Source organism: Mustela nivalis (assembly GCF_964662115.1).
Source record: "Mustela nivalis genome assembly, chromosome: 6".
In the NCBI taxonomy this organism is placed as follows: domain Eukaryota; kingdom Metazoa; phylum Chordata; class Mammalia; order Carnivora; family Mustelidae; genus Mustela; species Mustela nivalis.
In genome coordinates, this window is record NC_139025.1 from 151,121,100 (window position 1) to 151,147,698 (window position 26,599).

The 26,599-nt window shown below is 44.3% G+C and overlaps 1 protein-coding gene and 1 long non-coding RNA gene across 5 annotated transcripts in view; both read right to left on the reverse strand.

Moving 5' to 3' along the window:
- The window catches only part of BLM (BLM RecQ like helicase), a 90,778-nt gene extending 86,091 nt beyond the window's left edge, over positions 1 to 4,687 (reverse strand). For 2 of the 4 annotated variants that reach the window (XR_014313130.1, XM_082736133.1), the window contains exon 1: positions 3,815 to 3,899. Coding sequence is in view for 1 of the 4 variants with exons in the window: in XM_082736133.1 (XP_082592259.1) it covers positions 3,815 to 3,837 (23 nt within the window). In the remaining 3 variants the exon portion in view is untranslated. Of the gene's footprint in view, positions 1 to 3,814; positions 3,900 to 4,487 lie in introns of those variants that run through there. The other 2 variants (XR_014313129.1, XM_082736134.1) reach the window with 2 other exon arrangements.
- Positions 4,688 to 8,714: 4,027 nt separating this feature from the next.
- The window catches only part of LOC309867393, a 42,749-nt gene continuing 24,864 nt past the window's right edge, over positions 8,715 to 26,599 (reverse strand). Inside the window, exons 3-4 of the long non-coding RNA XR_014313148.1 lie at positions 9,556 to 9,751; positions 8,715 to 8,801 (exon numbers count right to left, since the gene is read on the reverse strand). This is a non-coding gene — a long non-coding RNA (uncharacterized lncRNA). The remainder of the gene's footprint in view (positions 8,802 to 9,555; positions 9,752 to 26,599) is intronic.

The window sequence follows — 26,599 nt, forward strand, 5'->3', positions numbered from 1 at the left end:
CAGGGACGCCTGGGTGGCTCAGTTGGTTAAGCAACTGCCTTCGGCTCAGGTCATGATCCCAGCGTCCTGGGATCGAGTCCCACATCAGGCTCCTTGCTCGGCAGGGAGCCTGCTTCTCCCTCTGCCTCTGCCTGCCCTTCTGTCTGCCTGTGCTCGCTCTCTCCCGCCCCCTCTCTCTGATAAATAAATAAAAAAAAAATCTTAAAAAAAAAATAAAATAAACAAACAAACAAACAGAAAACCCACAACAAAACCCAAAACACCAGGACAGATACTGTGGCACAATCACATAATAACATAAACAAATACAGCAATAACATAGATGTTTATTAAAAATTATTTTAAAAATTTTTAAAAAGCCTGTATCCACAATATGGAAGAATCTCACAAACATAATGTCAAACCAAACTGAACTACAGATCTCAAAACTGGTAAAACTGAACTATGTTATCCATGGATGCATACATAGGGTAAACTATGAAGACAAGATAATCATCACAAAATCAGAATAGTTCTCTCTAGTGCGGGGAGAAGGAGACTGCTTAAGAGGGAAGTCATACTCCAGGGGCACCAGGAATACTCTATTTCTTGATCAGTTTGATGGTTATGTGTAATTACTATTTTATAATCATTATTTATGTTTACATAATTTACTGTTAATTAAACTTTATAATTTTTAAACTTTGCAATTTTTAAATAATTAATCTTTAAATTGTATATATACATATACTATGTACTTCCTAAGATACTATGTAGCCTCTTTCTCAAAAAATTTCTTTGAGAGGAGCACTGGGTGGCTCAGTTGGTTTAGCATTTGACTCTTGGTTTCAGCTCAGGTTATGATTTCAGGGTCATGAGATCGAGCCCCAATCACACTCTGTGCTCAACTTGGACCCTGCTTAGGATTCTCTCCCCCACCTCCTTCTGCCCTTCACCGCCACGCATGAGCTCTTTCTCTCTAAAATAAATAAAATCCTTTAAAAAAATTTCTGTGAGAAATGAAAGTTGGCAAAAACAAAGAATTAGTATTAAAAACATACAAAGAGGGGCACCCGGGTGGCTCAATGGGTTAAGCCTCTGCCTTCGGCTCAAGTCATGATCTCAGGGTCCTGGGATCAAGCCCGGCATCAGGCTATCTGCTCGGTGGGGAGTCTGCTTCCCCCTCTCTCTGCCTGCCTCTCTGCCTACTTGAGATCTGTCAGATAAATAAATTTTTTAAAAAATCTTAAAAAAAAAAAACCACCATACAAAGAACACCAAAGTTCCCATGAACAAATGATCAGAAAGTATAAACACAGTTCACCAGACTACACAGACACTGAATAAACTTATGGGAAAACATTTTCTTTTCTAAGAATTAATAGCACAAAGTAACACTGCATACCGATTAAACCAAAGAGAGTGCAATACTGAGATAATTTATAAGATAAATCACAATCATGAAGACCTAGTGGCTACATGGGAGTACTTTGATATTGGAAAAAAAAAGAGTAAATTATGAGTACATTATGCTTACAGCTAAGAATCTGTATAGCTAAAATTCGGGAAGGACCCATGACAAAGGAAAATAGCTGATGTGGTTGAAAGCCAGAATTATGGGTGTAATATTTTCCTTGATACTGCGAATGGGTTTCATTAAGATACAGGAATTTTTAAACAAAGTAAATCTAATAGTTCCTTGCAATTCTAGAGAACCAAGTCCATATGTCATAACCCCACGACCTTCCACAAGCTGACTTCAGCATGTGTTTTTCACTCCATGCCAGGCACCATTCTGGGCACTGGAGTAGAGGCAGACAAGACCTAATTACTTCCCTAGATGAGCTTCTAGACCGGCAGGAAATGGACATGTCAACAAGTAATTACAACTCAATGAAGTAAGTCCCACAAAACGTCTCTTCTTTTAAAAGTCTGTGACCCATAAATATGGAGAACAAACTGATGGCTGCCAGAGAGGAGGGGTCTGGGGACAGGCAAAATGGGTGAAGGGGAATGGGAGGTACAGGTTTCTAGGCAGGGAATGAACAAGTCACGGGGATGAAAGGTACAGTGCAGGGCATAGAGTCAATGGTATCGTAGCGGCTTTGGGCGGTGACAGGTGGTAGCTACACTTGCAGCAAGCACCGCATGCAGTCTAGAGCTGTCAAATCACTACGGTGCATACCTGAAATGAAGGTAACATTCTGTGCCATCTATACTTCAATTTAAAAAACAAAATGGGCCAGTGTGGAGGTGGGGGCAGGTCTATAGCTTCCCAGATGAAGGAAAAACTCAGGAAAACCAGAGAAGCTTTCAAAAGAATACTGAACTGGGTCTTGAAGGGCAGGTGTACAGTTCCAGACAGGGTGGGGGGTGTGAAGCGTGTCCATGGCGTATTTGTGCCAATGGAACAGCAGGTGTTTGGAGAAGGAGACTGCTTAAGACATGCTCCCAGCAATGGCGAACCCTAGGGCTTTTAGCATTCCATTCCCGGGTACTTTGCAATTACTTTGGGCCTCTTTGTTCTATCCTTTCTTCCATTAAAAGAAGTACATAAAAGTATATACAGAGAATAGGTATTATATGTTGGAATAAGTGTGTATTTGGTTAAAACTAGTATGAAAAATATAATCATTTAATATATATTTAACCTTACATATTTCAAGCATACAAAAAAAATGATACCCATGTACTCACCAACCAAATTTAAGAAGTCAAATTCTGTCCTACTCTCTTTCAAAGGCATAAAGTGCTTCAAATATATTTCAAATCCCTCCCACTCTTCTTATCTCCTTCCCTTCTCCCTCGTTCATAGATACTACTGACTATCCCCAACTGGATGCATATGATTTCTCTGCATATTGGACTTTCACTACACACCTAACCCCAAGGGCTTTGTGTAGTTTTTAAATTCTGGGTTTTCTTATCAGTAAAAAAAAGAAAGAAAAAAAAAGAAATAGAACGATGGGCACCTGGGTGGCTCAGTGGGTTAAGCCTCTTCCTTGGGCTCAGGTCATGATCTCAGGGTCCTGGGATCGAGCCCCACATCGGGCTCTCTGCTCACAGGGAGCCTGCTTCCCCCTCTCTTTCTGCCTGCCCTTCTGCCTACTTGCGATCTCTGTCAAAAAGGTAAAATCTTAAGGGGAAAAAAAAAAAGAAAGAAAGAAATAGAACGAATATGGTGGCTATCATGGTGATCCGCACTGAAAAGAACTCGAGACCCAGAAATTTTGTTCCCTCTCAGACTATAAGCTACCTTCCAACAGCAGCCTGGCTAACAAAACTTTAGTTCAATATAGTTCTATTTACATTCCTCCTATGCAATACTTCTGTCTGCCTTCCCAATTTCTTTTTTTTCTTTAAAGATTTTATTTATTTATTTGACAGAGATCACAAGTAGGCAGAGAGGCAGGCAGAGAGAGAAGGGGAAGCAGGCTCCCCGCTGAGCAGAGAGCCCAATGCGGGGCTCGATCCCAGGACCCCGGGATCATGACCTGAGCCGAAGAAGGCAGAGGCTTTAACCCACCGAGCCACCCAGGCGCCCCCCAATGTCTGACATCTACCCCAGTCTCTGCCGTTACTGCCCCTGAACCCTGACGGGACACAGAAGTGCTACTTGTCTGCACTGGTGGCACCAGGAGCTGGCATGTGCCTCCCCCATCTCAGCCCGTTATATGTCCAAAACGCTGAGTAACCTGAGGAAGTCTGGTCTGGAATACGCCTTGGAGTCAGGCAGCTCTTTTAACACAGGGACAACCTAATGGTGCTTCAGATTCTCCTCGTCAAAAGGAGGGCAGTTTTACCTACTTGGGGCAACGGAACCCTTACTACGTACCAAGTACTCCCTGAAGCATCCATTGGCTACATTAAGCCATTTCATCCTAACGAAACCTCCAGGATGCGGAAGAGATGATTTCCGCCTTAAGACAGAGGGACACCGAGTCAGAGTTTAAATGACGAGTGGGCCGCCACGGGGTTCGTACCGGGAGAGCCGGGATTGGATCCAGGCAATGCGACGCAGCCTGTGTCCTCAACCACTCCCCTTCGCGGAGGTGCCGCGGAGCCACACTTGTAAGATAATGGGTCCCGAGCACGTGACACGCAGCGCACCCAAAACCCCGGAGCCCAGCGCGTGCCCATGGAAGGACACAGGAAGAGGACGAACTTTGGTCTTGGGGGGCGGGTGCGGAGTGCCAGGGGTCTGGGCTGGGACCCCGGTAGGCACCGGCGCACAGAACCAAACACCGTGGGTGCTGGGCCGGCTCTCCCACCGACGCCCGGGGCGGCCCCGGCCCCACCCCCGCGCCTCTGTGCGCGGGTCTGCGAACACGCGTGCTCTTCGGCGCTCCTCTCAGGCTACTGGCCGCGACCGAGCACGGCTCCGCGGGCCGCGCCGAACCAGAGCGGGCAACGGAGGAACCTGAGAGCCTTCCTCTTCGGCCCGGGGGCCGAGTCGCGGGAGCTGGGCCAGGCCTATCCGCCCGTAAGTCCGAGCGCGCCGAACTCACCTATCCAGCAAGCTCGCAGCGGGCGGTAACCCGGTCCAAACTCCCCGCGCAGGCTCCTCAGCCCCGGCGCGGAGCGCCAGCTCATTTCGCGCCGGAAGCCGGCCGATCCCGATTGGCTGTTTCCTGAGGAAACCGACCAATGCCGTCACCCCATGGCACCTGTCCCCGCCCCTGGGACGGGGGCGTCCCCAACGCCCAATCAGAGTGCGGAAGTCGAGGTCACGTGACCTCAGTTAACCCCCGGGCTTCCGGTACTCTCGGGATCTTCGTGTACCCTGTGTTTCTTGTCGGTGGAGGCTTTCAATAAGACGGGCCCCTTAAACCGAGCGCTGGGGCGGGAGTGAAAACCCCCGGAGTTTGAGAGGAGCCCGAGACTTGGCAGTTTCCACAGACCAGGCCCAGGCTCTTACCCAATGTTTCTGTGAGGCTTCGACGGATTCTCCCCTCCACCTCCTTGAAACGCTGGCCTCTGCCCCACCCGAGCTTGCGCGAGCTACTGTCCGTGTCATCGACCGGGAAAGGGGTCGCAAACTCAGCTGCTTCGGGGGACGTGTGCGCTCCCCGAGTGCGAAGCCACGCTGCTGTTTCCACCGAGTGTTGCCACGCCAGACTGGGGCCCTGTGATGCCAGATGTTTCTTCCTACCCCGCTTTCCCCTTCCCTCTTTTCCTCCCTCCTTCCCTTTCTTTCTTCTAAGAAAAATTGAAAATTTATGTGAAATCTGCCGATTTTAAAATGCTACAAAGATAACACGCTGCAGTCAAACAAAACACATGGGGAAAAGCAAAAGCAGGTTTTTAATAATGAGAAGGCCAAATAGCAGGATAGAGACAAAGTACAAGGTATGAAAAATCTAGAGAGCTCCGAATACTCAGACTCAAGGGTACTACCCAGAAAGGAAAGTAGGATCGTCTCAGAACTCAATGAAGGGTGACACTCAGCTGAAATCTCCTGGGCCACACACTGCCTTAATTTTCCTTTAGCTTTTTTCTTTTCACATCTCTGCCTTCCCTATTGCCAGGCATTGTGCTGAGCTTGAGAACTTTCTCAGGGAGCGCACAGGATGTTAGACTTGCAGGTCGGTGGCAAAAGTGATAGGAACGCTGATCGATGTTTTGGGAGCACCCAGGAGGGACACCTACACAGACTGGCAGCGTTAGGTAAGACTGCGAGATGAGTGAGAGGTATGATTTGGTGGGAAAGGCCAGGGAACAGGAAAAAACACCGTAAAGGACCTTTGAGGAAATGTCAGGAAAATGAGCAACAGAGATAGATGTCAGGAGACAAAATAGGGACCAGATCTCAGTTTGGACTTCATCTTAAAGATAAATAGCAATTGTTGGAGGGATCTGGGGACAAGTAGGATAGGAGAAGGCTTGTTCACTAATTTTGTACATATGTGTATCTCCACCACCCAAATCGGGGTATATACCATTTCCAGCACCCAGTAGGATTCCCATGGGGAGCTTCCCATCTCTCTTGCGCCCCAGCCATAAGCAGGTTTCATAGTGTATACTCCTCCACATCTGCCCTTTGTGGCTCAATGTAATGTCTGTGAGCTTCATGTATATTGAGTGTACCACCAACTCATTCTTTTTATTACTATGTAATGTATAGAAAATTCATGAAAACTTTGAAATGGTCCCCCAAATATTCTTGTCCAATGAAAAATAAGGCGTTGCCTAGTACACACTCAGGGATATCGGATTCTATGTGGGCTCTACACCTTTCATTGTCTTCGATATAAAGAACAACTCTAAGGTTTTTTCAAGAAATGGTTCTTGTCTAGAAAAATGCAAATTGTGTCCAGTGGAATGCATTTAATTACTGTCGATTTCCTCAGTCTTGCCAGTTTTTCATCTATTTGTAAATATTTCATTATTTCTTATTTAATTATAGTTTATATGTGTGGTCCTTTGAATTTCCCTTTGAATCAGTTGTACTATCTTTCTGGATCTCATTAAAGAGTTAAATCAAACCTTTGACATGTGTTTATTTTATATCTAAGAGAATCATGATTTGGGGTGCCTGGCTGGCTCAGTGGGTTAAGAGAATTATGACTTGACTTTATAAAAATTATTCTTGGGGCGCCTGGGTGGCTCAGTGGGTTAAGCCTCTGCCTTTGGCTCAGGTCATGATCCCAGGGTCCTGGGATTGAGCCCCGCATCGGGCTCCCTGCTCAGCAGGGAGCCTGCTTCTACCTCTCTCTCTGTCTGCCTGTCTGTCTACTTGGGATCTCTCTCTGTCAAATAAATAAATAAAATCTTTAAAAAAGTTATTCTTTAACACGAGTACGCTTTTGTATGAGCATGCCACAATTTATTTATCCATTCATCTACAGAGGGACATTAGCGTTTTTTCCCCCAGTAGCTGTTATAAATAAAGCTGCTATGGACATTTTTGTGTAAGTCTTTGTTGGGTAAATAGTATCTAGGAATGGGATTTCTGGGCTATCGGGTAGAAACAGTCATGTTTCCAAAGTGGTTGGTATCATTTTATACTACCACTAACACCGTGTGACTGTCCCATTGTCTGCATCCTTGCCAACACTGAAATTGCCAATCCTTTTCATTTTAGCTATTCTGCAGGGTGTGTAATGGTATCTCATTGTTGCTCGTTGTTGTTTTTTTTTTTTTAAGGTTTTATTTATTTATTTTACAGAGAGAGACAGAGAGAATCACAAGTAGACAGAGAGGCAGGCAGAGAGAGAGGGGGAAGCAGGCTCCCCGCTGGGCAGAGAGCCTGATGCGGGGCTCGATCCCAGGACTCTGAGATCACGATGTGAGCTGAAGGCAGAGGCCCAACCCTCTGAGCCACCCAGGCGCCCCTGTTTTTGGTTTTATAAAAAGATTTTATTTATTTGGCAGAGAGAGAGAGAGAAAATAAGCAAGGGGGAAGAGCAGGAGGAGAGGAAGAATCAAGCCTCCTGCCCAGCAGGGAGCATGATATGGGACTCTTCTCAGGATCCTGACCTGAGCTTCAGTCACTTAATACCCAAGCGCCTCGCTGTTGTTTAGTTACCCATAGAAGGTTTTTCAGGAGGGAAGTAAGTTAAACGGCTTTCAGAAAGCTCTTTCTGGTCGTTATGTGGAGATCCACATTTGTATGCCAGCGCTCACAGCAGTGTCATTGATGATCGCCAAAAGGCGGAAACAAACCAGGTGTCCCCTGGGAGATGAATGGATGAAGAAATATATACATGCAATGAGCATGCATCAGTCTCAAAAAGGAATGAAATTCTGACACATGTAACAATATGCACCCTGAAGACAGTACGTTAAATACAACCAGCCAGGAACAAAACAACCGCTATTGTATGATCCCACTCATATCAAGTACCCAGAACTCAGAGACAGAAAGTGAGATGGTGGATACCAGGCAGAATTTATGTTTGGGATGATGAAAAACTTCTGGGGATAAAAAAGTTCTGAAGATGGATGTTGGGGAAAAAAAAGTTCTGGAGATGGATGTTGGGGATAACATCCTCAATATAACACTGGGTAACACTTTGAATGGAATGAATGTTAATGAACTGTACACTTAAAATAGTGATGGTAAATTTTATGTCATATACGCTTTTACCCGTGTGCGCATGCATGTGCACGTGCGCACACGCGCACACAAACACACACGGGGACAGAGATACACACACGAGCCTGGTATTCTGCGTCTGAGTACTGAGCAGTGGCTCCTGTCTCAATTGTACCTGCAAAATTCTAATTCATGCAAGTGCCTGAATGAGGACACAGAAAGATTTTATGAGTTAATGTTTCCTGAAAGGGGGAAGCACACCTCACAGGGCCACATGGGGAAGCAACAGGTTTGGTCAAGATGCAGAGAGGAACAAGGGAAAGCCTAAGCCAGAGACTTATTGGGGTGTGTGCAGGCAGGGCAGGGAAAATAGCTTAGGACTGGCTAGTGTGAATAGTGCTGGTGGGCTGTGGGGCACGGGGGATGTTCCCAGATCTAGTGCCTGTCCCTGAATGGATTTTGGCTGGGGGAAACACTGGGACGGTGTGTGAGAGTCGGAGGAGGAGGGGGCTCTGGTTACAGACTGGAGATTGGAGGCAGGATTTGTAATAGGACTTTACTGTGCTGGAAAAAGCAAGATCACAGACTTTAGCTATTCATGGGTGAAGATATGTCAAAAGGACAAATACTGGATCAAAAAAAAAAAAAAAAAAAAAGCACAGAACAGTTGGCCCGGTGGCTATCTAGAATCATTTCAGTGGAACTTTCGGGTGACGAGAGCGGAGACTTTCAGGAAGTAGGGCCCAAGTTCCTCATACAACACAGGAAACATTTTACTCTGAGCCTGAAATGGAGACATATAAGAAGTCCTTCTCCGCCAGCCCGTAACCAGGTTTTCCATTTATACAGCATTAGCCAAAACAAAAACAAATGGGAAATTTTTGGTGTCTAACAATATTTTGGTCAGGTTTGTAAAATGTATTAAAAACACAAGTTTAGGGGCGCCTGGGTGGCTCAGTGGGTTAAAGCCTCTGCCTTCGACTCAGGTCATGATCCCAAGGTCCTGGGATCAAGCCCCGCATTGGGCTCTCTGCTCAGTGGGGAGCCTGCTTCCTCCTCTCTCTCTGCCTGCCTCTCTCTGCCTACTTGTGATCTCTATCTATCAAATAAATAAATAAAATATTTTTAAAAACACAAGTTTGACAATAATGTCTTGGTGTAATTCTCAGGTTAAGTGTATTTCTCAGCAGTTATGTTGCTGGAGGGTATGAGCTGATATCTAGAAAAGCACAATGGATCTGGAAAGTCATAGACTCAAGGTCTGTGAGAGTCTCTATTTCCAGGAAAGCCCAATGTGTAACCAGTTACTTTTTTGTTTTAATTGTGTGTCACATGAGGCTAAGAGAGAGAGTTTCTTGTATCACAAGCTCTTGGGCAACTTACGGCCATTTCAAGTAGTCTAGAAATTCCAGGAGACATAAGAAGTTGCTAAAGATTCTACGACAGTGAAGGAGCTTCTGAGGGCACTGATGGGAGGGGGTGTAAATGAGGAATATGTCGCCACCAGCCCCCAAAGGACTAAAAGATACGGGACTTACATGTCTGCAAGGAGTGTGTCAAATGAGTTTCGTTGGAGAAGCATGTCATTGGTCATGGCATGCCTGTGCTCCTGGGGGACGTGGGAAGATCTTGTCTGTGCTGGCTGTATGCGGTAGTGAAGCTGTTGAGGTTCCCCAACCCTGGAAGAGGTGGGTTATGCTCCTTCAGGGGTGAAGGCGAAATGCAGCTGAGAAGCTGCTGGAACAGGCACACGATATAACGTATTAGCCACATTTATAAGAGCAAAATATAAACCTATTGTCGATTGGATAGATTCAGTAGTCTTAATAGTATTAGGTATTGAATATAAAGACCCAATGGATGGGATGAGAGCACTCATGTTATAGTAATCCACCATGAGTCACCTGCTGTGGACTGATTATGAATGTCCTTCTAAGACTGATAAGTGGAAGCCCCAACCCCCACCCTCATGGGATTTGGAGATAAGGCCTTTACAAAGATAACTAAGATTCAATGATGTCATAAGGGCATGCCCTGAATCCAATAAGACTGGTGGCATTACAAAAAGAAGAGGAGAGAGAGAGGGGAGAGAGATTTCTCGTTCTCTGCACCACTAGAGGGAAGGCCACGTGAGGACACAGCAAGAAGGCCCACAAGCCAGGCAGGAAGAGAGGTTGGACCAGAAACTGAATCAACCGACACCATGACCTTGGACTTCCCAGCTTCCACAACTGTGAGAAAATCAATTCCTGTTGATTAAGTCACCCAGTCTGTGGTATTTGGTTATGACAACCCCAGCAAACGAATCCAGCACCCTTTACTTTGTCCAAGTTTAAGAACAGGCGAAATTAGGCTGTCAAACAGAAAAGCATCAGGGATAATCACCCTTTTGTTAATTAGGTTTTAAATAATAAGTTTTAATCCTCGAAGGCCCTGTTTTAACTTACATTGGGCTATAATAGCTATTTTAACTAAGGGGTCTGTGGAGTCCCATTGTACCAACCAAGCCAATTTGAAAGTGCCAAAGATTTAGTTTTAATTTATTACTCGTTGTGTTAGAGTGTGTGCCAATGTGGGATATTTTTAGGACAATGGGTATTATGACTATGGGAAATTTAGGCAAAGCTATAGTTAAAGTGAGACATTCCTACTTCTTTTCTCTATCTTATATTTAGTTACTTTCTTAAGATTATAGCAGACACGATGTTTAAATATAGTGGAATCTCTGGATATAACTGTAATTTGAGCCCCAGTATTAAGACCATGAAGTTACGTCAATTGGTGCATTTTAGCAAATGCTAAAGTTAATTTAGAACTTGGGTTGCAGACACACAAAAGACAATCAGCACCGTTTTTATCTCTGTTACATAAATTCTTCTGGTATATACATTGTCTGTACACAAATTTTGGATTTCCAATTGGGTCAAATTAAGAAAATTTCTTTTTAGTTAGATGTCGTATGTACATATGTAATTTATCTATTACACATTTGTGTTAAAATATTAGGCAGACACATAATTTATTTAGTTACCTTTTATTTTCTCCCCCTGTATCTGGGCTTTGGTTTTGTTTTGTTCTTTTTTTCTCTGCCTACTGGTTTTCTCCAGTTTCAGGCTTCTAGCTGCCTGAAGCCGCGATTGTTAGTTTCTGTCTCCGGCTGATGAGAGGAAAGAAGGAGGAGGAAGAGACCCCTGGTTCTAGGCGGCAACTTCTCCCTGCCCACAGCCTACTCTGTCCCCTTCTTGCCAATCCCCCAATACACGCCTGTTTTTCTCTTAAGAAGAATTTTTCAGAACAGTCAGACAGCTGTATCTCTAGGTGGGTAATGTTGCCCCCCCTTTTTCTGTCTCCCGTCTGTCCCTGACCATTGTGACCAACCCCCCTTTTTTGCTTTTGAGTGTTTAATGATAAAGTCCTAGTCTGAATACTTCCATCAGGATCTGGGGGGCATAGGAGCTGCCCCTAGATGTCTGGTTCCTAGCCCTGGGTTGATTTAGAGCAGGGGAAATCCCAGCAAGCGTTGTGGGGATTATATAAAGGAGGTGGCTGTGGGTTCAGACTTGGGATGGGTTGGAGGGTTTGTAAAAGGTCTTTCCAAGCTTGCAAAAGTGGATTGCAGGTGAGATGTAAACAGCTTTGGCTGTTCCCTGGGCCCCGTGGTTAACAGACATCAGAGACCAATACAGAATCCAGCCAAACACAGTGTGAACAGCCCTCTGCGCCCTGAGGCGTTTTCCAAGAGGTCAGTGCTAGTGGCTGTGTCCCCTCAGCCACACCTGAGATAGTAACACCTGTGTTAGGCATAACAACACAGCTTCCAGGCATGAAGGAGCCAACCCCCCCCTCCCATCCCCCACCAAACAACTCCAAAGACAATGAAACAGCATCTTTCATAGTAGCAGATGTCTGTCATTTTTACCTTTCTGCTCGCAGCACCATGATACCCCTTTGGAGAGCCACCCCTCCAACTCCCAGCCCATGCCCTTGGGGGACTGACCTCTCAAGCCTAGCGCTCCAGAGGTGGTCAAGTGACTTCCGCCTGGCCAGTTAGCGTCTCCCACTGTCTTGGTCCCCATGATTGGTTGAGGGATGGGCCTGGGATTCCAGCTAGTCCATTGTTAGAATGTACTGGGAGCCTGGCAGGTGCACCCTTTCTGGTGGGGCTGCTAGCCTGTTAGGGTGACATCTTAGAACCGGGACTGGGAAGGAAGCACCCCGTAGAGGAGGAGTGGGAACTAACTTTGGAAGAAACCACCACAGAGGAGAGTATGGGCGGGAGTGGGAAAGAAACCGGGTTCTGACTGGATTGTCCCATGCCCTGGATCCTGCTGCGAGGTCAAGTACATGAACTGGTAAGTTCCCTTTCAACTAAAAAAATACAAGGTGCAAACTGGGGAGCATAATATACGATGGTTTGTGTAATAAAAGGGGGTGGTAGTGTTTATACATATCTGCTTGCAAATGCATTTAATCTTTTCTGATAAGTAAGAAACAATCAAGGATACCTATTATGGAATGGGAAGGGGGAAAGAATCATAGAAAGACTTCACTGTGTATTTTTTAATCTCTTTTGACATTTACACATCTAAGAATGTTACCTATTCATAGTATTAAATACAGAATTCTAAAAATATAAAACCAGAGTTTGCAATGGTATTTGATAAACCTTAGGAAGAACAAATCCTATTACATCAACTGTATTGAATTTTCAAAGTGTGTGTTAGTAAGATAAGTATATTTATATCCCTAACCACCCAGGAGCAAAGTAAAAAAGTAGTTAAGAGACCAGGTATGGGGGGCGCCTGGGTGGCTCAGTGGGTTAAAGCCTCTGCCTTCTGCTCAGGTCATGATCCCAGGGTCCTGGGATCGAGCCCCACATCGGGCTCTCTGCTCAGCAGGGAGCCTGCTTCCTCCTCTCCCTCTGCCTGCTTCTCTGCCTACTTGTGATCTCTGTCAAATAAATAAATAAAAATCTTTAAAAATTAAAAAAATATATATATTAAAAAATAAATAAATAAATAAATAAATAAATAAATAAAAGAGACCAGGTATGGGAGCGCCTGGGTGGCTCAGTGGGTTAAGCCTCTGCCTTTGGCTCAGGTCATGATCTCAGGGTCCTGGGATCAAGCCCCGCATTGGGCTCCTTGCTCAGCAGGGGTTTTGCTTCCCCTCTCTCTCTGCCTGCCTCTCTGTCTACTTGTGAGTTCTCTCTCTCTGTCAAATAAATAAAATCTTTCAAAAAAGAGAGAGACTAGGTATGGAGAAAGATCTTAATTAAATTTAAGGTTAGGGGTGCCTGTGGGGCTCAGTCACGTAAGTGGCTGCCTTGGACTCAGGTCATGATCCCAGGGTCCTGAGATTGAGCCCCTGTGGGGCACCCTACTCAGTGGGGAGCCTGCTTCTCCCTCTGCTCCTCCTCGCTGCTTGTGCACAAGCATGCACTCTCTCTCTCAAATAAATAAAACCTTTAAAAAAATCTTAAAAAAATAAATAGGGGCACCTGGGTGGCTCAGTTAGTTAAGCATCCAACTCTTGATCTCAGCTCAGGTCTTGATCTCAGGGTCATGAGTAGAAACCCTGTGCTGGGCTCCATGCCTTAAATAAATAAATAAATAAACAACCAAATGAATTTAAGGTTATATATACATAGCCTGCCTTGTGTTATGTTTGCTGAGAAGATGCAAGAAGTTTTTTGAGATTTCCAGTAATAACTGCAAAGTTCTTCTAGAATATTCAGTGTTACCCACAAGGAACTTCTGTCTCTGAGTAAGATGTACTAGGTATCAGTAGGTCATCATTCCTGCTATAATGATTGGGTGCGGGAGGGGGTGGAAAGGATAAACTTCAAAAATCATATTTTTAAAGACATCACTGAGCAGTGGTCACAAGTCACAAGTCAAGGAATGCAGGTGGTCCCTAGAAGCTGGAAAAGACAAAGAAATGGATTCTTTCCGGAGACTCTAGAAGGAGCCAGCAATGCCAACACCTTCACTTTAGCCCAGTGAAACTGCTGGACTTCTGATCTCCGGAACCAGAAGATAATAAATCAGTGTTGTCCTGGATCACTAAATTTGTGGTTATTTATTACAGCAGCAATAGGAAAACTAATACAGCAGGGCGGTGTGACAGATAATCAAGAGAGAAAAATGAGATGATAAAAGTAGACCCACACCTGATCTGGATGTTAAGGATTTAAAAAAACAATTTAAATATGTTAAAGAAGGGGTGACTGGGTGGTTCAGTCTGTTGAGGCATCCAACTCTTGATTTCAGCTCAGGTCAGGATCTCATGGTCATGGGATTGAGCCCCGAGTGGTGTTCACACTCAGAGGGGAGCCTGCTTGAAACCCTCTCTCTCCCTCTGCCCCTTCCTCCTACCACTCTTTCTCTTTCTCTAAAACGAATAAATAAAATCTTAAAAAAAATAAATAGTGGGACAAAATGCTAACAAAGTGGGGAATTTCGGTAGGGAACTGGAATATGTGAAAACCAAATGAACATTCTAGAATGGAATAAAGAATGGGATGAAATAAAGAATTCAGATGGGCTGAGCAGCAGAGTGGACACAGCAGAGGCAAGAGCTTAGTAAACTTGAAGACAGGCTAATGGAAAATATCCAAACTCAAGTTCAGAAAGATAAAAGAACAGAAAGAACAATGTCAACTGCAAAGGTCTTAACGGCTTCCCAGAATACAATATTTATCCAAAAAGATTATTCCTTTAATCTTAGAATGGTTGTTGCCGAAAATAAAAGGGAATTTGTGTATTTAAACTATAAATAAACTCACTTCATAAATCCTATTGTAGGTGTTCCTATTGGACACCTGGATCTAGTTTCCACACAGATTATAAAGTAAAGCTTTAAGCAGGTTTGAATCTAAAAGCCACATCATCTGACAACTCTGAAGTTATTTTCATATTTGAAAAATGGAGGTGGTAGTACATGTCTCACAGTTTTAGGGTGAGGATGAAGTGCCATAAGCCCTTAGCATAATGCCTGGTTCCTTGTGGATAACACTGAATATTCTAGACGAACTTTGCAGTTATCGCTGGATAGCTCAACAGAGTAAACATCTGTTTGTATTAAGTTTTTCTTCGGTGGTACGTCTGCCTTGTCAGAAGAGTCCTCAGGGGAGGATGAGGCAGCGAACTCGCATTGCATGAAATGAGGTTTTAAATGAGATAATAGGTGTGAAGCTCTCCATAAAGCCCTTACAAATGGTGACTTTTCCTACTATGGCAGGAACTTCAGTTTACCAACAACTCAGGTATGCAATAAATACCATTTTCTTTATTTTTAGTTAATTTTATGTTGTAGAACCCCAATCAGCTAGAGTGATAGCACATTCATCTCTGGAATTTGGGGTCTTCTTTCCTTTCTGCTGTCGAAGTTCTAGAGGCTCACGTTGTACCAGTGTGTCAAGGGTGTGCGGTCCTGGTCATCTTTCTCCGTAGTCACAAAGTAGTATCCTGTCCCCGGGCCTGTGTCTTCTTCCCAGCAGTGGGCTCTCTCCTCAACTTCCATTCCCAGTCTGGGGGCCACGGGAGTCTCTCTGCTGCCATAGCGCCAAGCAAGGACCTGGGGATCTTGGAGAGGCTGCCTGGGCATGGCTGGCCCAGACATCTAGACAGCAGTGCCCTCTCTGCAGTCACGTTCCCTGGGGTGCTGGCCAGGAAGCGGGGCCCCAGGCCTTCCTTTCCTGAATCCACCTCATCACTGTTCTCACAAACCACTTCCTCATTTATCTTTCCCCTTTATAAGGGGCTTTTATCTGGTCTTCGTAGAGAACCCTGTCTTCTTAATAGGTGTAGGCAGATTATATTGAACCCATATGTTGTTTTTTCCCTATACATACATACCTATGATAAAGTTTATCATATAAAGTTTATACATATCAGATGTATAAATTAAGAGATAAATAAAGATAATGAATAATAGAACAATTCTAACATTATACTGTAAGGAAAGTTATATGAATTTGGCCTGCCTTTCAAATTACCTTATTGTTCTGTACTCACCCTTTTTTTCCCTTTGAAGATTTATTAATTTATTTGAGAATGCGAGAGTGTGCAGGGAGAAGGAGTGGGGGAGAGTGAGACAGGATCTTAAGCAGACTCCATGCTGAGTGTGGAACCCGATGCTGGGCTCAGTCCCACAACCCTGAGATCATGACCTGAGTCAAAACCACCGCTACCACCAGGCCCTCCTCTGTCTTCACCCTTCTCATAAGGAGGGGAGATGACAGAATGCCCACGTGACTGATGAAGTGAGGTGAATGACATAGGATCGTGGCGTAGCATTAGGCTACTACCAACCTTCTGATGCTATGTCGGAAGGAAGAACCATCTGCTTCTGAACCATGGTGACCATGGACAATGAAAGCACAGGTAACAGGGGACAGCTGTAGTTTTGATTACTGCTTCATCTCTCATCTGAGCCAATAAGCACAGAACTGTCTTAAATTGATGAAAAAGGGGAGGATGGAGGATACTACAAGAAAATAAAAATCTAGGGGCACCTGAGTGGCTCAGTCAGTTAAACACCCACCTTCAGCTCAAGTCATGATCTCAGGATCCTGAGATCGAGCCCCGAGTCAGGCTCCCTGCTCAGCAGGGAATCTCCTTCTCCCTCAGCCTACCCCCCCCCAACTTGTGCTCTCTCAGATAAATAAATATATCTCTCTTTTTAAAAAGATTTTATTCATTTATTTGACAGAGATCACAAGTAAGCAGAGAGGCAGGCAGAGAGATGGGGAAGCAGGCTCCCCGCTGAGCAGAGAGCCCAACACGGGGCTCAATCCCAGGACCCTGAGATCCTGACCCAAGCCAAAGGCAGAGGCTTTAACCCACTGAGCCACCCAGGCGCCCCTAATCTCTCTCTTTTTTTAAAAAATATTTTATTTATTTATTTTCCAGAGAGAGAGAGAGAGAGAGAGAGAACAAGAGAGCAAACACAGGGAGAACAGCAGGCAGAGGCAGAAGCAGGCTCCCTGCTGAGCAAGGAGCCCAATGTGGGACTCTATTCCAGGACCCTGGGATCATGACCTGAGTCTAAAACAGGCACTTAACCGACCGAGCCACCCAGGCATCCCAAATAAATATAATCTTAAAGAAAAAGAAATAAAAATCTGGCATTTGAGGGTTCCAGTGATGGTATAATGCTGGTACCAGATTAACTTCCCCGCCCTGAACAACTGTATAACAGGACAAAAGATGCGAGCCATTGCTCTCAGACACTGGACAATAGGCAATGTCTGACCGTGATCTCTGAGAGAAGGGGAACTCAGGAGATAGACCGCAAATCATTTTGATTCTCTGCTGGGGAAGTTTTCCAACCACAGCATGGCAAGCTGGAGTCGTAGCAGAGTAGGGATGCCCTGCTGTGTTGTGGAGGCAGAGATCAGAGTGCAGGGTTGTCAAAGCAGACACAATCTATAGGTCCTGGCACTGGAAGGATGTTGCTCCACGTGTGGGAGGCAGAAATCTATGTGGCAGGTCCCCTGTGTCACTGCCTGAGAGCTGGGGTGCACATGTGTTGGGGAAGAGTACCTGAGGCTTCCCCAAGAAAATGTGCTACAGACTTGAGAACAGAAGGGATACTAGAGGTCCAGCAGATAATGGAACCTAAAGCATCTACAGTATATCACAGTCGCCGTGAAGCCATCTAAAATTCCTATACACGTGGGAAAAGAAAAAAACGTTACCCTAAGTAACAACAACAACAAACCGTCAAATAGACATTGACCTTAAGATGGTCCAGATGTAGGATTTTGCAAAGACTTTGAGGAAAATATTATAAATATGTACAGAAATGTAAAAGAAAATATTTCAAAGAAAAAAAGAAAAGATGCTCATCATGAGTGTGTTGATGGGAAACCAAGCCCAAAGGTATGCAGTAGATAAGGAACCTAGGGATCGAACAAAGCTGCTTGCACCTAACCGTAATTGTTTTAGACGTTTGTTCACTCCTAATTCTAGAGATACCTGGTTCTTTTGATAGCTGTTCCTTTTTAGGATTCTGTAGTATAAACAATTCGTTTTTTCCTTATCCCACTACTGGCTCAGGAATGGTCCCGTCTGAGATCTGCTAAGATAATCACCTTTCCTCTTCTGCTACGTAGCCTCCAAAATTGTATTACTGTTGTCTCTCCTCTGTGGTCCCCACCCTTGTAGATATATTGTAGGTTGTTTTGTTGTTTTTTTTAAAAATCAGTTTACTGTTGTTTTAGTAAGGGTCTTAAAAGGAATGAATGTAGACTTGCATGTTTAATCCACAGTTACAGCCCAGAACTCCTGTACTAAGTCTCAAAAGTGGTTTTTAAAAAGATTTATTTATTTATTTATTTGACAGAGAAATCACAAGTAGGCAGAAGTAGGCAGAGAAGCAAGCAGAGAGAGGGGAAGAAGCAGGCTCCCTGCTGAGCAGAGAGCCTGATGTGGGGCTCAATCCCAGGACCCTGAGATCATGACCTGAGCTGAAGGCAGAGGCTTAACCCACTGAGTCACCGAGGCACCCCTCAAAAGTGATTTAAATAACATAACATTTCCTGGAAACTGTTCTCATCCAATATGTGAAGAGCCTTCTGTTTGCCTCCTCCTCACTAAAAGGCCTCAAATGAGATTTCTCAATTTGTCTTTCTTCTTGTGTTCTCAGGGGCCACAAAGCCTCTAACATAAATTATAGTTATGCCAATCCCAAGCCCATTACTTGGAGATGACAAATCAGGAAGAGAGAGAGACTCATTTTCTTCTAAGGAAGTAGCCCTCCTCAAGGGACTTGGGACTACCACAAATGCATACATTCTTAGACATGTCTGGCCTTTGATGACGGTAAATATTAAATTGTGCTTCAAATATAAAACCTCTACTGCTTGTAACTCCAGCTAGAACATTAAATGATTACCTAGGTGTAAAAATCTAAAAGGCTTTCTTTTTCCTTAAACAAGTCCTGTCAGCCTCAGCATTAATTTTCTCGATTCTAGTGAGCACTTCACTCTTCTCTGCCATTTGTGCGGGGGAGGGAAGCACCTTTGTTGTACAAAGACTCATGGAGACAACTCCTTTTTGCCTATTAGAATTCTCCACACAGTTGGTAGCCCTAGGTGTGCCTCCAGCCTGTGTTCTGTGATTAGGACATTTATCTGGTTGGAGCTTTCTTCTATTTTTGACTTGGTTGCCCCCTGAAAGGGGAGGGAGCTTCTCCCCTGCAGGTACAGTACTCCTTCTGAAAACCAAACTACAATTCCTATCTACTGTCCAAGTACGTTCGTGTTAATTTTACCTATCCTGGGTGGTCATATTATCTTCATCCATTGGATCCCAATAGACCCTGCACTCTATTTCCAACTGCAACATACTAGAAACCTGATAATTGCCTCACAGTTTTTGCATCCCCTCTGTTTGCCCTCATGCAAGCTTTTTGCCCTCCTTTTTGCTTCACGGTATCTTGATTTCATGCAAACATCTATGCACACCCCTTCCTCTCCTAGAAACTGACACTGTCCCCAGCTCAGGGCAAATCTTGATTAGCTGAGTCCCCTTTCCTTAGGTGGGACTGTTCCAGTATGGATCAAGTTCTTCCAGTGACACATGTGGACACATCTCCTGGGGAGACTTCTGAGAAAGGTTTCCTCATTCCCAGAAGCAGACCTCTGGGGAGAGTCATTTTCTTCTGCTGATCATGGTCAGGTCTGAGTCAAGCGGCTGGAGCTCCAGCAACCTTCTTGTGATGGGGAGGAAAGGATGGAGACTGGGTCCTCCATGACATCCCCAATTATACCAACCACGGAGCTTCCCCACTTCAGGAAATCTTGTTAAGTAAGTAAAATGCTCTTAATTTTTAAAGCCGAATTGAAGTTGAGTATACTACATTTTTGTCCATTTGGCACTCCAGATCCACTATCCTTCCCTCTCTGGATCAGGAAGCTGGGCTTAGCCAATGGCATGCCTCAATAGTAGATCAAAGGGTGGGACTAGCGAGCCGTTCCCATAACCATGCCTCTCTTCGCCCTCTCAAGTATGAGGGTAGCTTCTCTCTGTTACTAGTTACATCCCTTGTTGGTTTCTGAACTCGGCCCCTACTTCTGTAATCTCTCCATTAACCTCTCTGAAATGTGCCCTTTTCAACGTGCCATCTCTTTCCTGTTGGGATCCTGACTAAAATATCGGGTTTTCAACGGATGCTGTTACTGTTCACCTGACTGAACTATAATGGCCTCAGAGACATTTTACTGTCTTGTACATAGATGGATCTGTTCACTGGTTTCAGTTCACGTTCCCCTTTGATGTCTCCTATCTACACAGGTGATGGGCTGACTACTTTCAACACACGTACATTCTAATAAATCTATCAATGTTTTTATTGACTCCATGTGACTTTGGGGGTGTTCGTATTTATGGCCAACCAGGAAATGAATGAAGAGAAATCTCCAAATGTCTTTAGACTAAAGACTTTTTATGCCTTACACACTGTCTTCCAAAGAAGCCTTGCAAGTTCCTCTAGCTGAAAATGCTTTGGCTGCTGCAACCGTTTCTCTCCTCTCAGGCCATTGCTTTGTTTTCCTCACCTACCAACCAGGTTCCTCTGACAACTTTCTTGTAAGTTGCTCTGCTCCAAAACCAAACCAGCCCCCACATTCAGGGGGGTGGGGGGGGGCATCTGAGAGGCTGGACTCTTCACCCAGGTGACCTGAGGTAATACCCCAGATGGCCACTTGATGGTGCCCAAGAATCTTCTCCTTCACTTTGCTCACATGATCCCGGGACGGCTCAGGTGAATAAAGCAACTATGGTAAAGAAGTCTGATGAGAGCTACTGATGTGTTCTTACATGTCCCATTGTGGGTCACAGTACTCTTGTGTCTGCAATTTTTATTTTATTTCTTTACTTGTTTATTTATTTATCTGAGAGCCGGAGAGAGAGAGACAGAACAGGAGTGAAGGGGAGGGAAGGGGAGGAGAGGGGCAGAGGGAAGGGAAAGGGAGATACAGACTCTCCACTGAGCAGGGAGCCCGACTGTGGACTCAATCCCAGGACCCTGGGATCATGACCTGAGCCAAGGGTAGGCGCTTAACCAAGTGAGCCACCAGGGCCCCATGCCTGCCATTTTTAAAGCATACAATGGATTATTCTGTTTAATTTCATCCAGATGAAGAACTACTGACCACAGAAACAGAAATGTATGTTCATAGGAGATATAGAAATATCACCATATGCAAAATGTAAGATGATATTGTCATCAAAGAGCTGCGGAAAGATTCCACAGTTAGATCTGAAGTACCCCTGTCTTTAATAAGATGGGACACACACTTTATAGATGATACTGAGAAGGAAGTCTGTGAAGCCTCTCAGAGACAGCAAGAAATTCACTGTAGATGTTCAGCAAGGCCGTAAAGTGGCAAAAATAGGAATTTGAAAACAAAACTGTCCAAGGAATGTGCTGATACCTGAATCTAACAGCCTAGATCTTGCCCTCAGTTCTTGCAAGCACAAGATGCATAGCTATCAAAGAGACAAAACTTTCTCATCTGTAAATATTAATGGGTTGACTCACGAAACTTTCTTCTATACTCTCAGGGGCACCCACTTAAAAACCAACATATACTAAATGCTATCTTACTAAAGTAGTGCAGAGCGTTTTAAAAAAATGTATGTCAAGCTCTTTCATTCGTAAGTGTCCTACCATAGCAATGGTGCTTCACCTGTATCCCTTTCAGTCCCTCCAATTCTGATTCCAATTCCAACAGGTCTTGTTTTTTCCCACATCAGGTCATTCTCTGAATCACCACCTATCTAATTCCACTCAATTCTGACACTATCTACCTGGAGATAACATCAGATCCCATGGGTTAAGGCAAAGTTCTACAATTTGTTCCCCTCTTCAGGTGCCAACCATAAGTCTAGGTTGTCACCTGGGCTTCTGACCAAACATTATAGATTGGAGGCTCCCATGGCTCTGTCCTTGGGCTCAATTAATTTGCTAGAGCAGCTCACAGAAAAAGAAAGACTGAACTCGCTAGATTACCAATTTATTATAAAAGGATGTAACTTACTAACAGCCCAAAGGAAGAGTTGCACAGAGCAAGGGATGGGGAAAGGGGTACAGAGCTGCCATGCCTTCTCCAACCATCTGTCTCTCCAAATCTATACTTGCTCACCAACCCAGAAACTCTCCAAACCCCATCTTTCTGGTTTTTTATGAAGGATTCATTCCATAGGCAACTGATAATATCACTAGCCACTGGCAAATGACAAACCTCCAGCCCCTCTCCACTCCATGGAGGTCAGGGGGTAGGACTGAAAGTTCCAACCCTCTGATTGCAAAATTGGCTCACCTAGCAAGACCTTCCCCTTAGGAAGACCTAAGGGTTTCCCAGGTCACCCGATTCACACAACTTGAAAAGACACCTTCATGACTCCCATCATTTAGACAATTCCAAGGATGTTAGGAGCTCTGTGCCAGGAATAGGGACAAAGACCAGATATATATCTCTTATTATAAATCCCAATATAACAGTCCTTTTCACCCTTTCTGTTCTGTGACCCTCCAGCTCCTCCCTGCGACTGTTTGAGGATCTCCCTTGGGCTATAGAGGCTGCCTTGCACACTAAGCTTGCCAGAAGTGCCCAGGAGTTAATGTGCCTCTCCTCTGAGTCCGGGGCTACTGACCAGTGCGGGGGTCTGAGGGACCCACTCCGAGGCAAGGTTTGCCCTTCAGAGCTCCCCTCTGTATCTGTTGGTGCGTGGCCAACACCACACTCTTGCTGGCGTCTTACCTTTCCTATATGTCTTTCCCCCACTCCTTCTCTTGTTTCTCCCTGGAGTATTTCCTTAATAAATCATTTGCACATGACTCCTGTCTCAATATTTGCTTTTGGGAACCCAACCTAGGAAACCAACATCGCTATAAACCATGTAGTTGTGAATAGCCTTATGTTGGGATACACATCAAAGTCCACCAGGGAAAAAACCATACTGAGACATGGCAGAAAGTCCTTGGCCTTGAATCTCTGACTGCAGAGAGAATTTGGCTTCAGTGTAGGCAGGGAGGGGAGGAGAGAGGCAGAGTGATAATGCCTGCCGCTCTGCTGCTTACCAGAAGGCAAGAGCTATCAGTGAAATGCCCACCAGGATCCTCTGTGCTTCAAGAGGAGCGGCCATGGGGGCTCTGGTAGGGACTCCGCTCCTCCCGACTCCCATGAAACACTCCTAGGCAGGGGCGGGGCACCTGGGTGGTTCAGTCTGTTGAGGGTCTGCCTTCGGCTCAGGTCATGATCCCAGGGTCCTGGGATGGAGCCGGGAGCCTGCTTCTCTCTCTCCTCCCCACTCGTGCTCTCTGTTGCTATTTCTGTCTCTCTCGCTCAAATAAATAAGTAAACAAAATCTTTTTTTCTATTTTTTTTTTTCAAAAAGGAATGTTCCTGGGTTTGTGTTTTGATTTCCTACTCAGTTGAAGATCTGCAACACCAAGTCAAAGGTATTTGCCAAACAAGTTTTGAAAACCCTTTTGGCTCTAGAACTGTTGGCTACACACTGGCTACAACTGTAATTTTCTCGCTCATGATTTCTGTCCATGTCTGTGCCCAGTAGCTGCAGAGTACACTTTTTGTTTAAGAACACATGAACATTCCCCAAGATAAGCCACACGCTAGACCATGATATAAATAAATAAATAATGAAGGACTGACATCTTAGAGTATGTTCTCTGGTTACAATGGAATTATAAATGTTAAAAAATATTTAATGAAGTAAATCTGCAGATCAAAGGGGTATTGTTAAAGGATTCATGAATCGGGCAGCATCCCAACTGGCAAGTAGAGCAGATCTCCAAAGGGCTACAGAAAAGGGAGGGTTTTTAAAGGTAGAGCAGGAGTGGAAAAGAGGCAATTAAAGCAAAGAATCCATTCTTAGGCAAGGTTACCCTCTTAAGGGGAACGGAAGGAGCCTATCAGTATATATCAGTGTATTTCCTAATGCTGATCAGGAAATCCCCATATCCACTGGTAAAAGGTTACATTTCCGGGGCGTTGAAATTGTAATTAGGTTAGGTGTTAAGTCTTGGTTTACTGACTTAGGGCCTTAACCTAGGTGATAAATTCTGGGTCTGTGGTTTTCTTTTAAAGAGAAATAATAACAAAAAGAAACCTGGAGGAGCCTCCAGTATTTAGGAATTAAGCAACACACTACTAAAAAACTCATGAGTCAAAGAGAAAAATCCACAAGGAAAATTTAAAAATATGTTAGGGGTGCCTGGGTGGCTCAGTCAGCTGAGCATCTGATTTTTGGTTTCAGCTCAGGTCATGATCTCAGGGTCCTGGGATCGAGCCCCGAGTCAAGCTCCTTGTTCAGTGGGGAGTCTGTTTGGGATTCTCTCACTCCTTTTCCCTCTGCCTCTCCCAGCCTCTAAAACAAACAAACAAACAAATAAAATCTTCACTAAATAAATAAAAATACCTTAAAGAGAATGAAAATATGACATATCAAAATATGTGGGGTGCAGATAAAGCTGTGCTTAGAGGAAACTTTACAGTTTTAAATGCTTTTATTACAGAAGAGAAATTTTGAATCAATGATCGAGCGGTCTACCTTAGGAATCAAGAAAAATTAAATCAAAAGTAACAGGAAGAAAGGAGACAATAAAGACAAATAGGAATCTGTGAAGTAGAAAACTAACAAAAATAGAGAAAACCAAAAGTTGGATCTTGGAAAAGATAAATGAAATTGGTAAACCCTATAAAGACTTCGCAAAAAAGAGAGAGACAGAAAGTAATAGTGAGACCAGGGTAGACAAAAATAGACACTCAGATCAATGGAACAGAATAGAGAGCCCAGAAATAAACCCACAATTATATGGCCAATTAACCTACAACAACAGAGGCAAGAATATCCAAGGGGAAAAGACAGGCTCAACAGATGGTGTTGGGAAGACTGGATAGCTCCATGCAGAGGAACGCCACTGGACCGCTTTCTTTTACCACACACACAAAAAAACCCTCACGATGGATTAAAGACCTAATGTGAGACCTAAAATCATAAAACTCCTGGAAGAAAACAGGCAGTAATTTCTTTGACATCACCCATCGCACATGTCTCTAGATATGTCTCCTCAGGCAAGAAAAACAAAAGAAAAAATAAACCGTTAGAACTACACCAACAGGGACGCCTGGGTGGCTCAGTTGGTTAAGCAGCTGCCTTCGGCTCAGGTCATGATCCCAGCGTCCTGGGATCGAGTCCCACATCGGGCTCCTTGCTCCGCAGGGAGCCTGCTTCTCCCTCTGCCTCTGCCTTCCACTCTGTCTGCCTGTGCTCGCTCTCACACTCTCTCTCTCTCTCTGACAAATAAATAAATAAAATCTTTAAAAAAAAAAAAAAAGAACTACACCAACATAATAAGCTTATGCACAGTGAAGGAAATCATCTACAAAATGAAAAGGCAGTCTACCAAATGGGAGAAGATATTTGCAAACAATACACCCGATAAGAGGTTAATATTCAAAATATATAAAAAGTTCTACAACTTGGGGTGCCTGTGTGGCACCAACTCTTTTTCAGTTCAGGCTGTGATCTCGGGTTGTGAGATGGAGCCCTGCATCAGGCTCCCTGCTGTGTGTGGGTGTCTGCTTAAGACTCTCTTTCCCTCTCCCCCTGCCCTTTTTTCTTTTTTTCTCTCTCTTTATCTAAAATAAATCCTTAAAAAAACACCAAACTTACACAACTGAACACTAAAAAAGCCCAAATAGGGGTGCCTGGGTGGCTCAGTGGGTTAAAGCCTCTGCCTTCAGCTCAGGTCATAGTCCCGGAGTCCTGGGATCGAGCCCCGCATTGGGCTCTCTGCTCAGCAGGGAGCCTGTTTCCCACCCCTCTGCCTGCCTCTCTGCCTGCCTGTGATCTCTGTCTGTCAAATAAATAAATAAAATCTTTAAAAAAAAAAAAAGCCCCAAATAATCTGATTAAAAATGGGCAGAGGACCTGAATAGACAAGTTCTCTTTTCCAAAGAAGTCAACCAGATGCCCAAAAGACACAGGAAAAGATAAGCAACATCACTCGTCATCAGGGAAATGCAAATCATAACCACAATGAGAGATCACCTCACACCTGTCAGAATGACTAAAATAAGAAACACTTATAAGAAAGTAAGTGTTAGCGAGGATGTGGAGAAAAAAGAACCTTCATGCACCATTGATGGGAATGCAAACTGGTGCAGCCATTGTAGAAACCTGTATGGAGTTCCTCAAAAAGTTACAAATAGAATTACCACACAATTCATGAATTCCACTACTGGGTGTTTACCAAGGAAAATGAAAACACGAATTCAAAGAGATGCATGCACCCTTATGTTTACAGCAGCATTATTTACAATAGCCAAGATACAGAAGCAGCCCAAGTGTCCACTGATAGATGAATGGATGAAGACGATGTGGTGTACACACACACACACACACACAGAAGAATATTACTCAGCCATTTCTAAAGAGGGATGAGATTGAGCCATTTGTAATAACATAGTTGAACCTAGAGGGTATAACCTAAGTAAAATAATTCGGACGAGAAAGGTAAGTGCCATACGATTTCACTTAAAGAGGA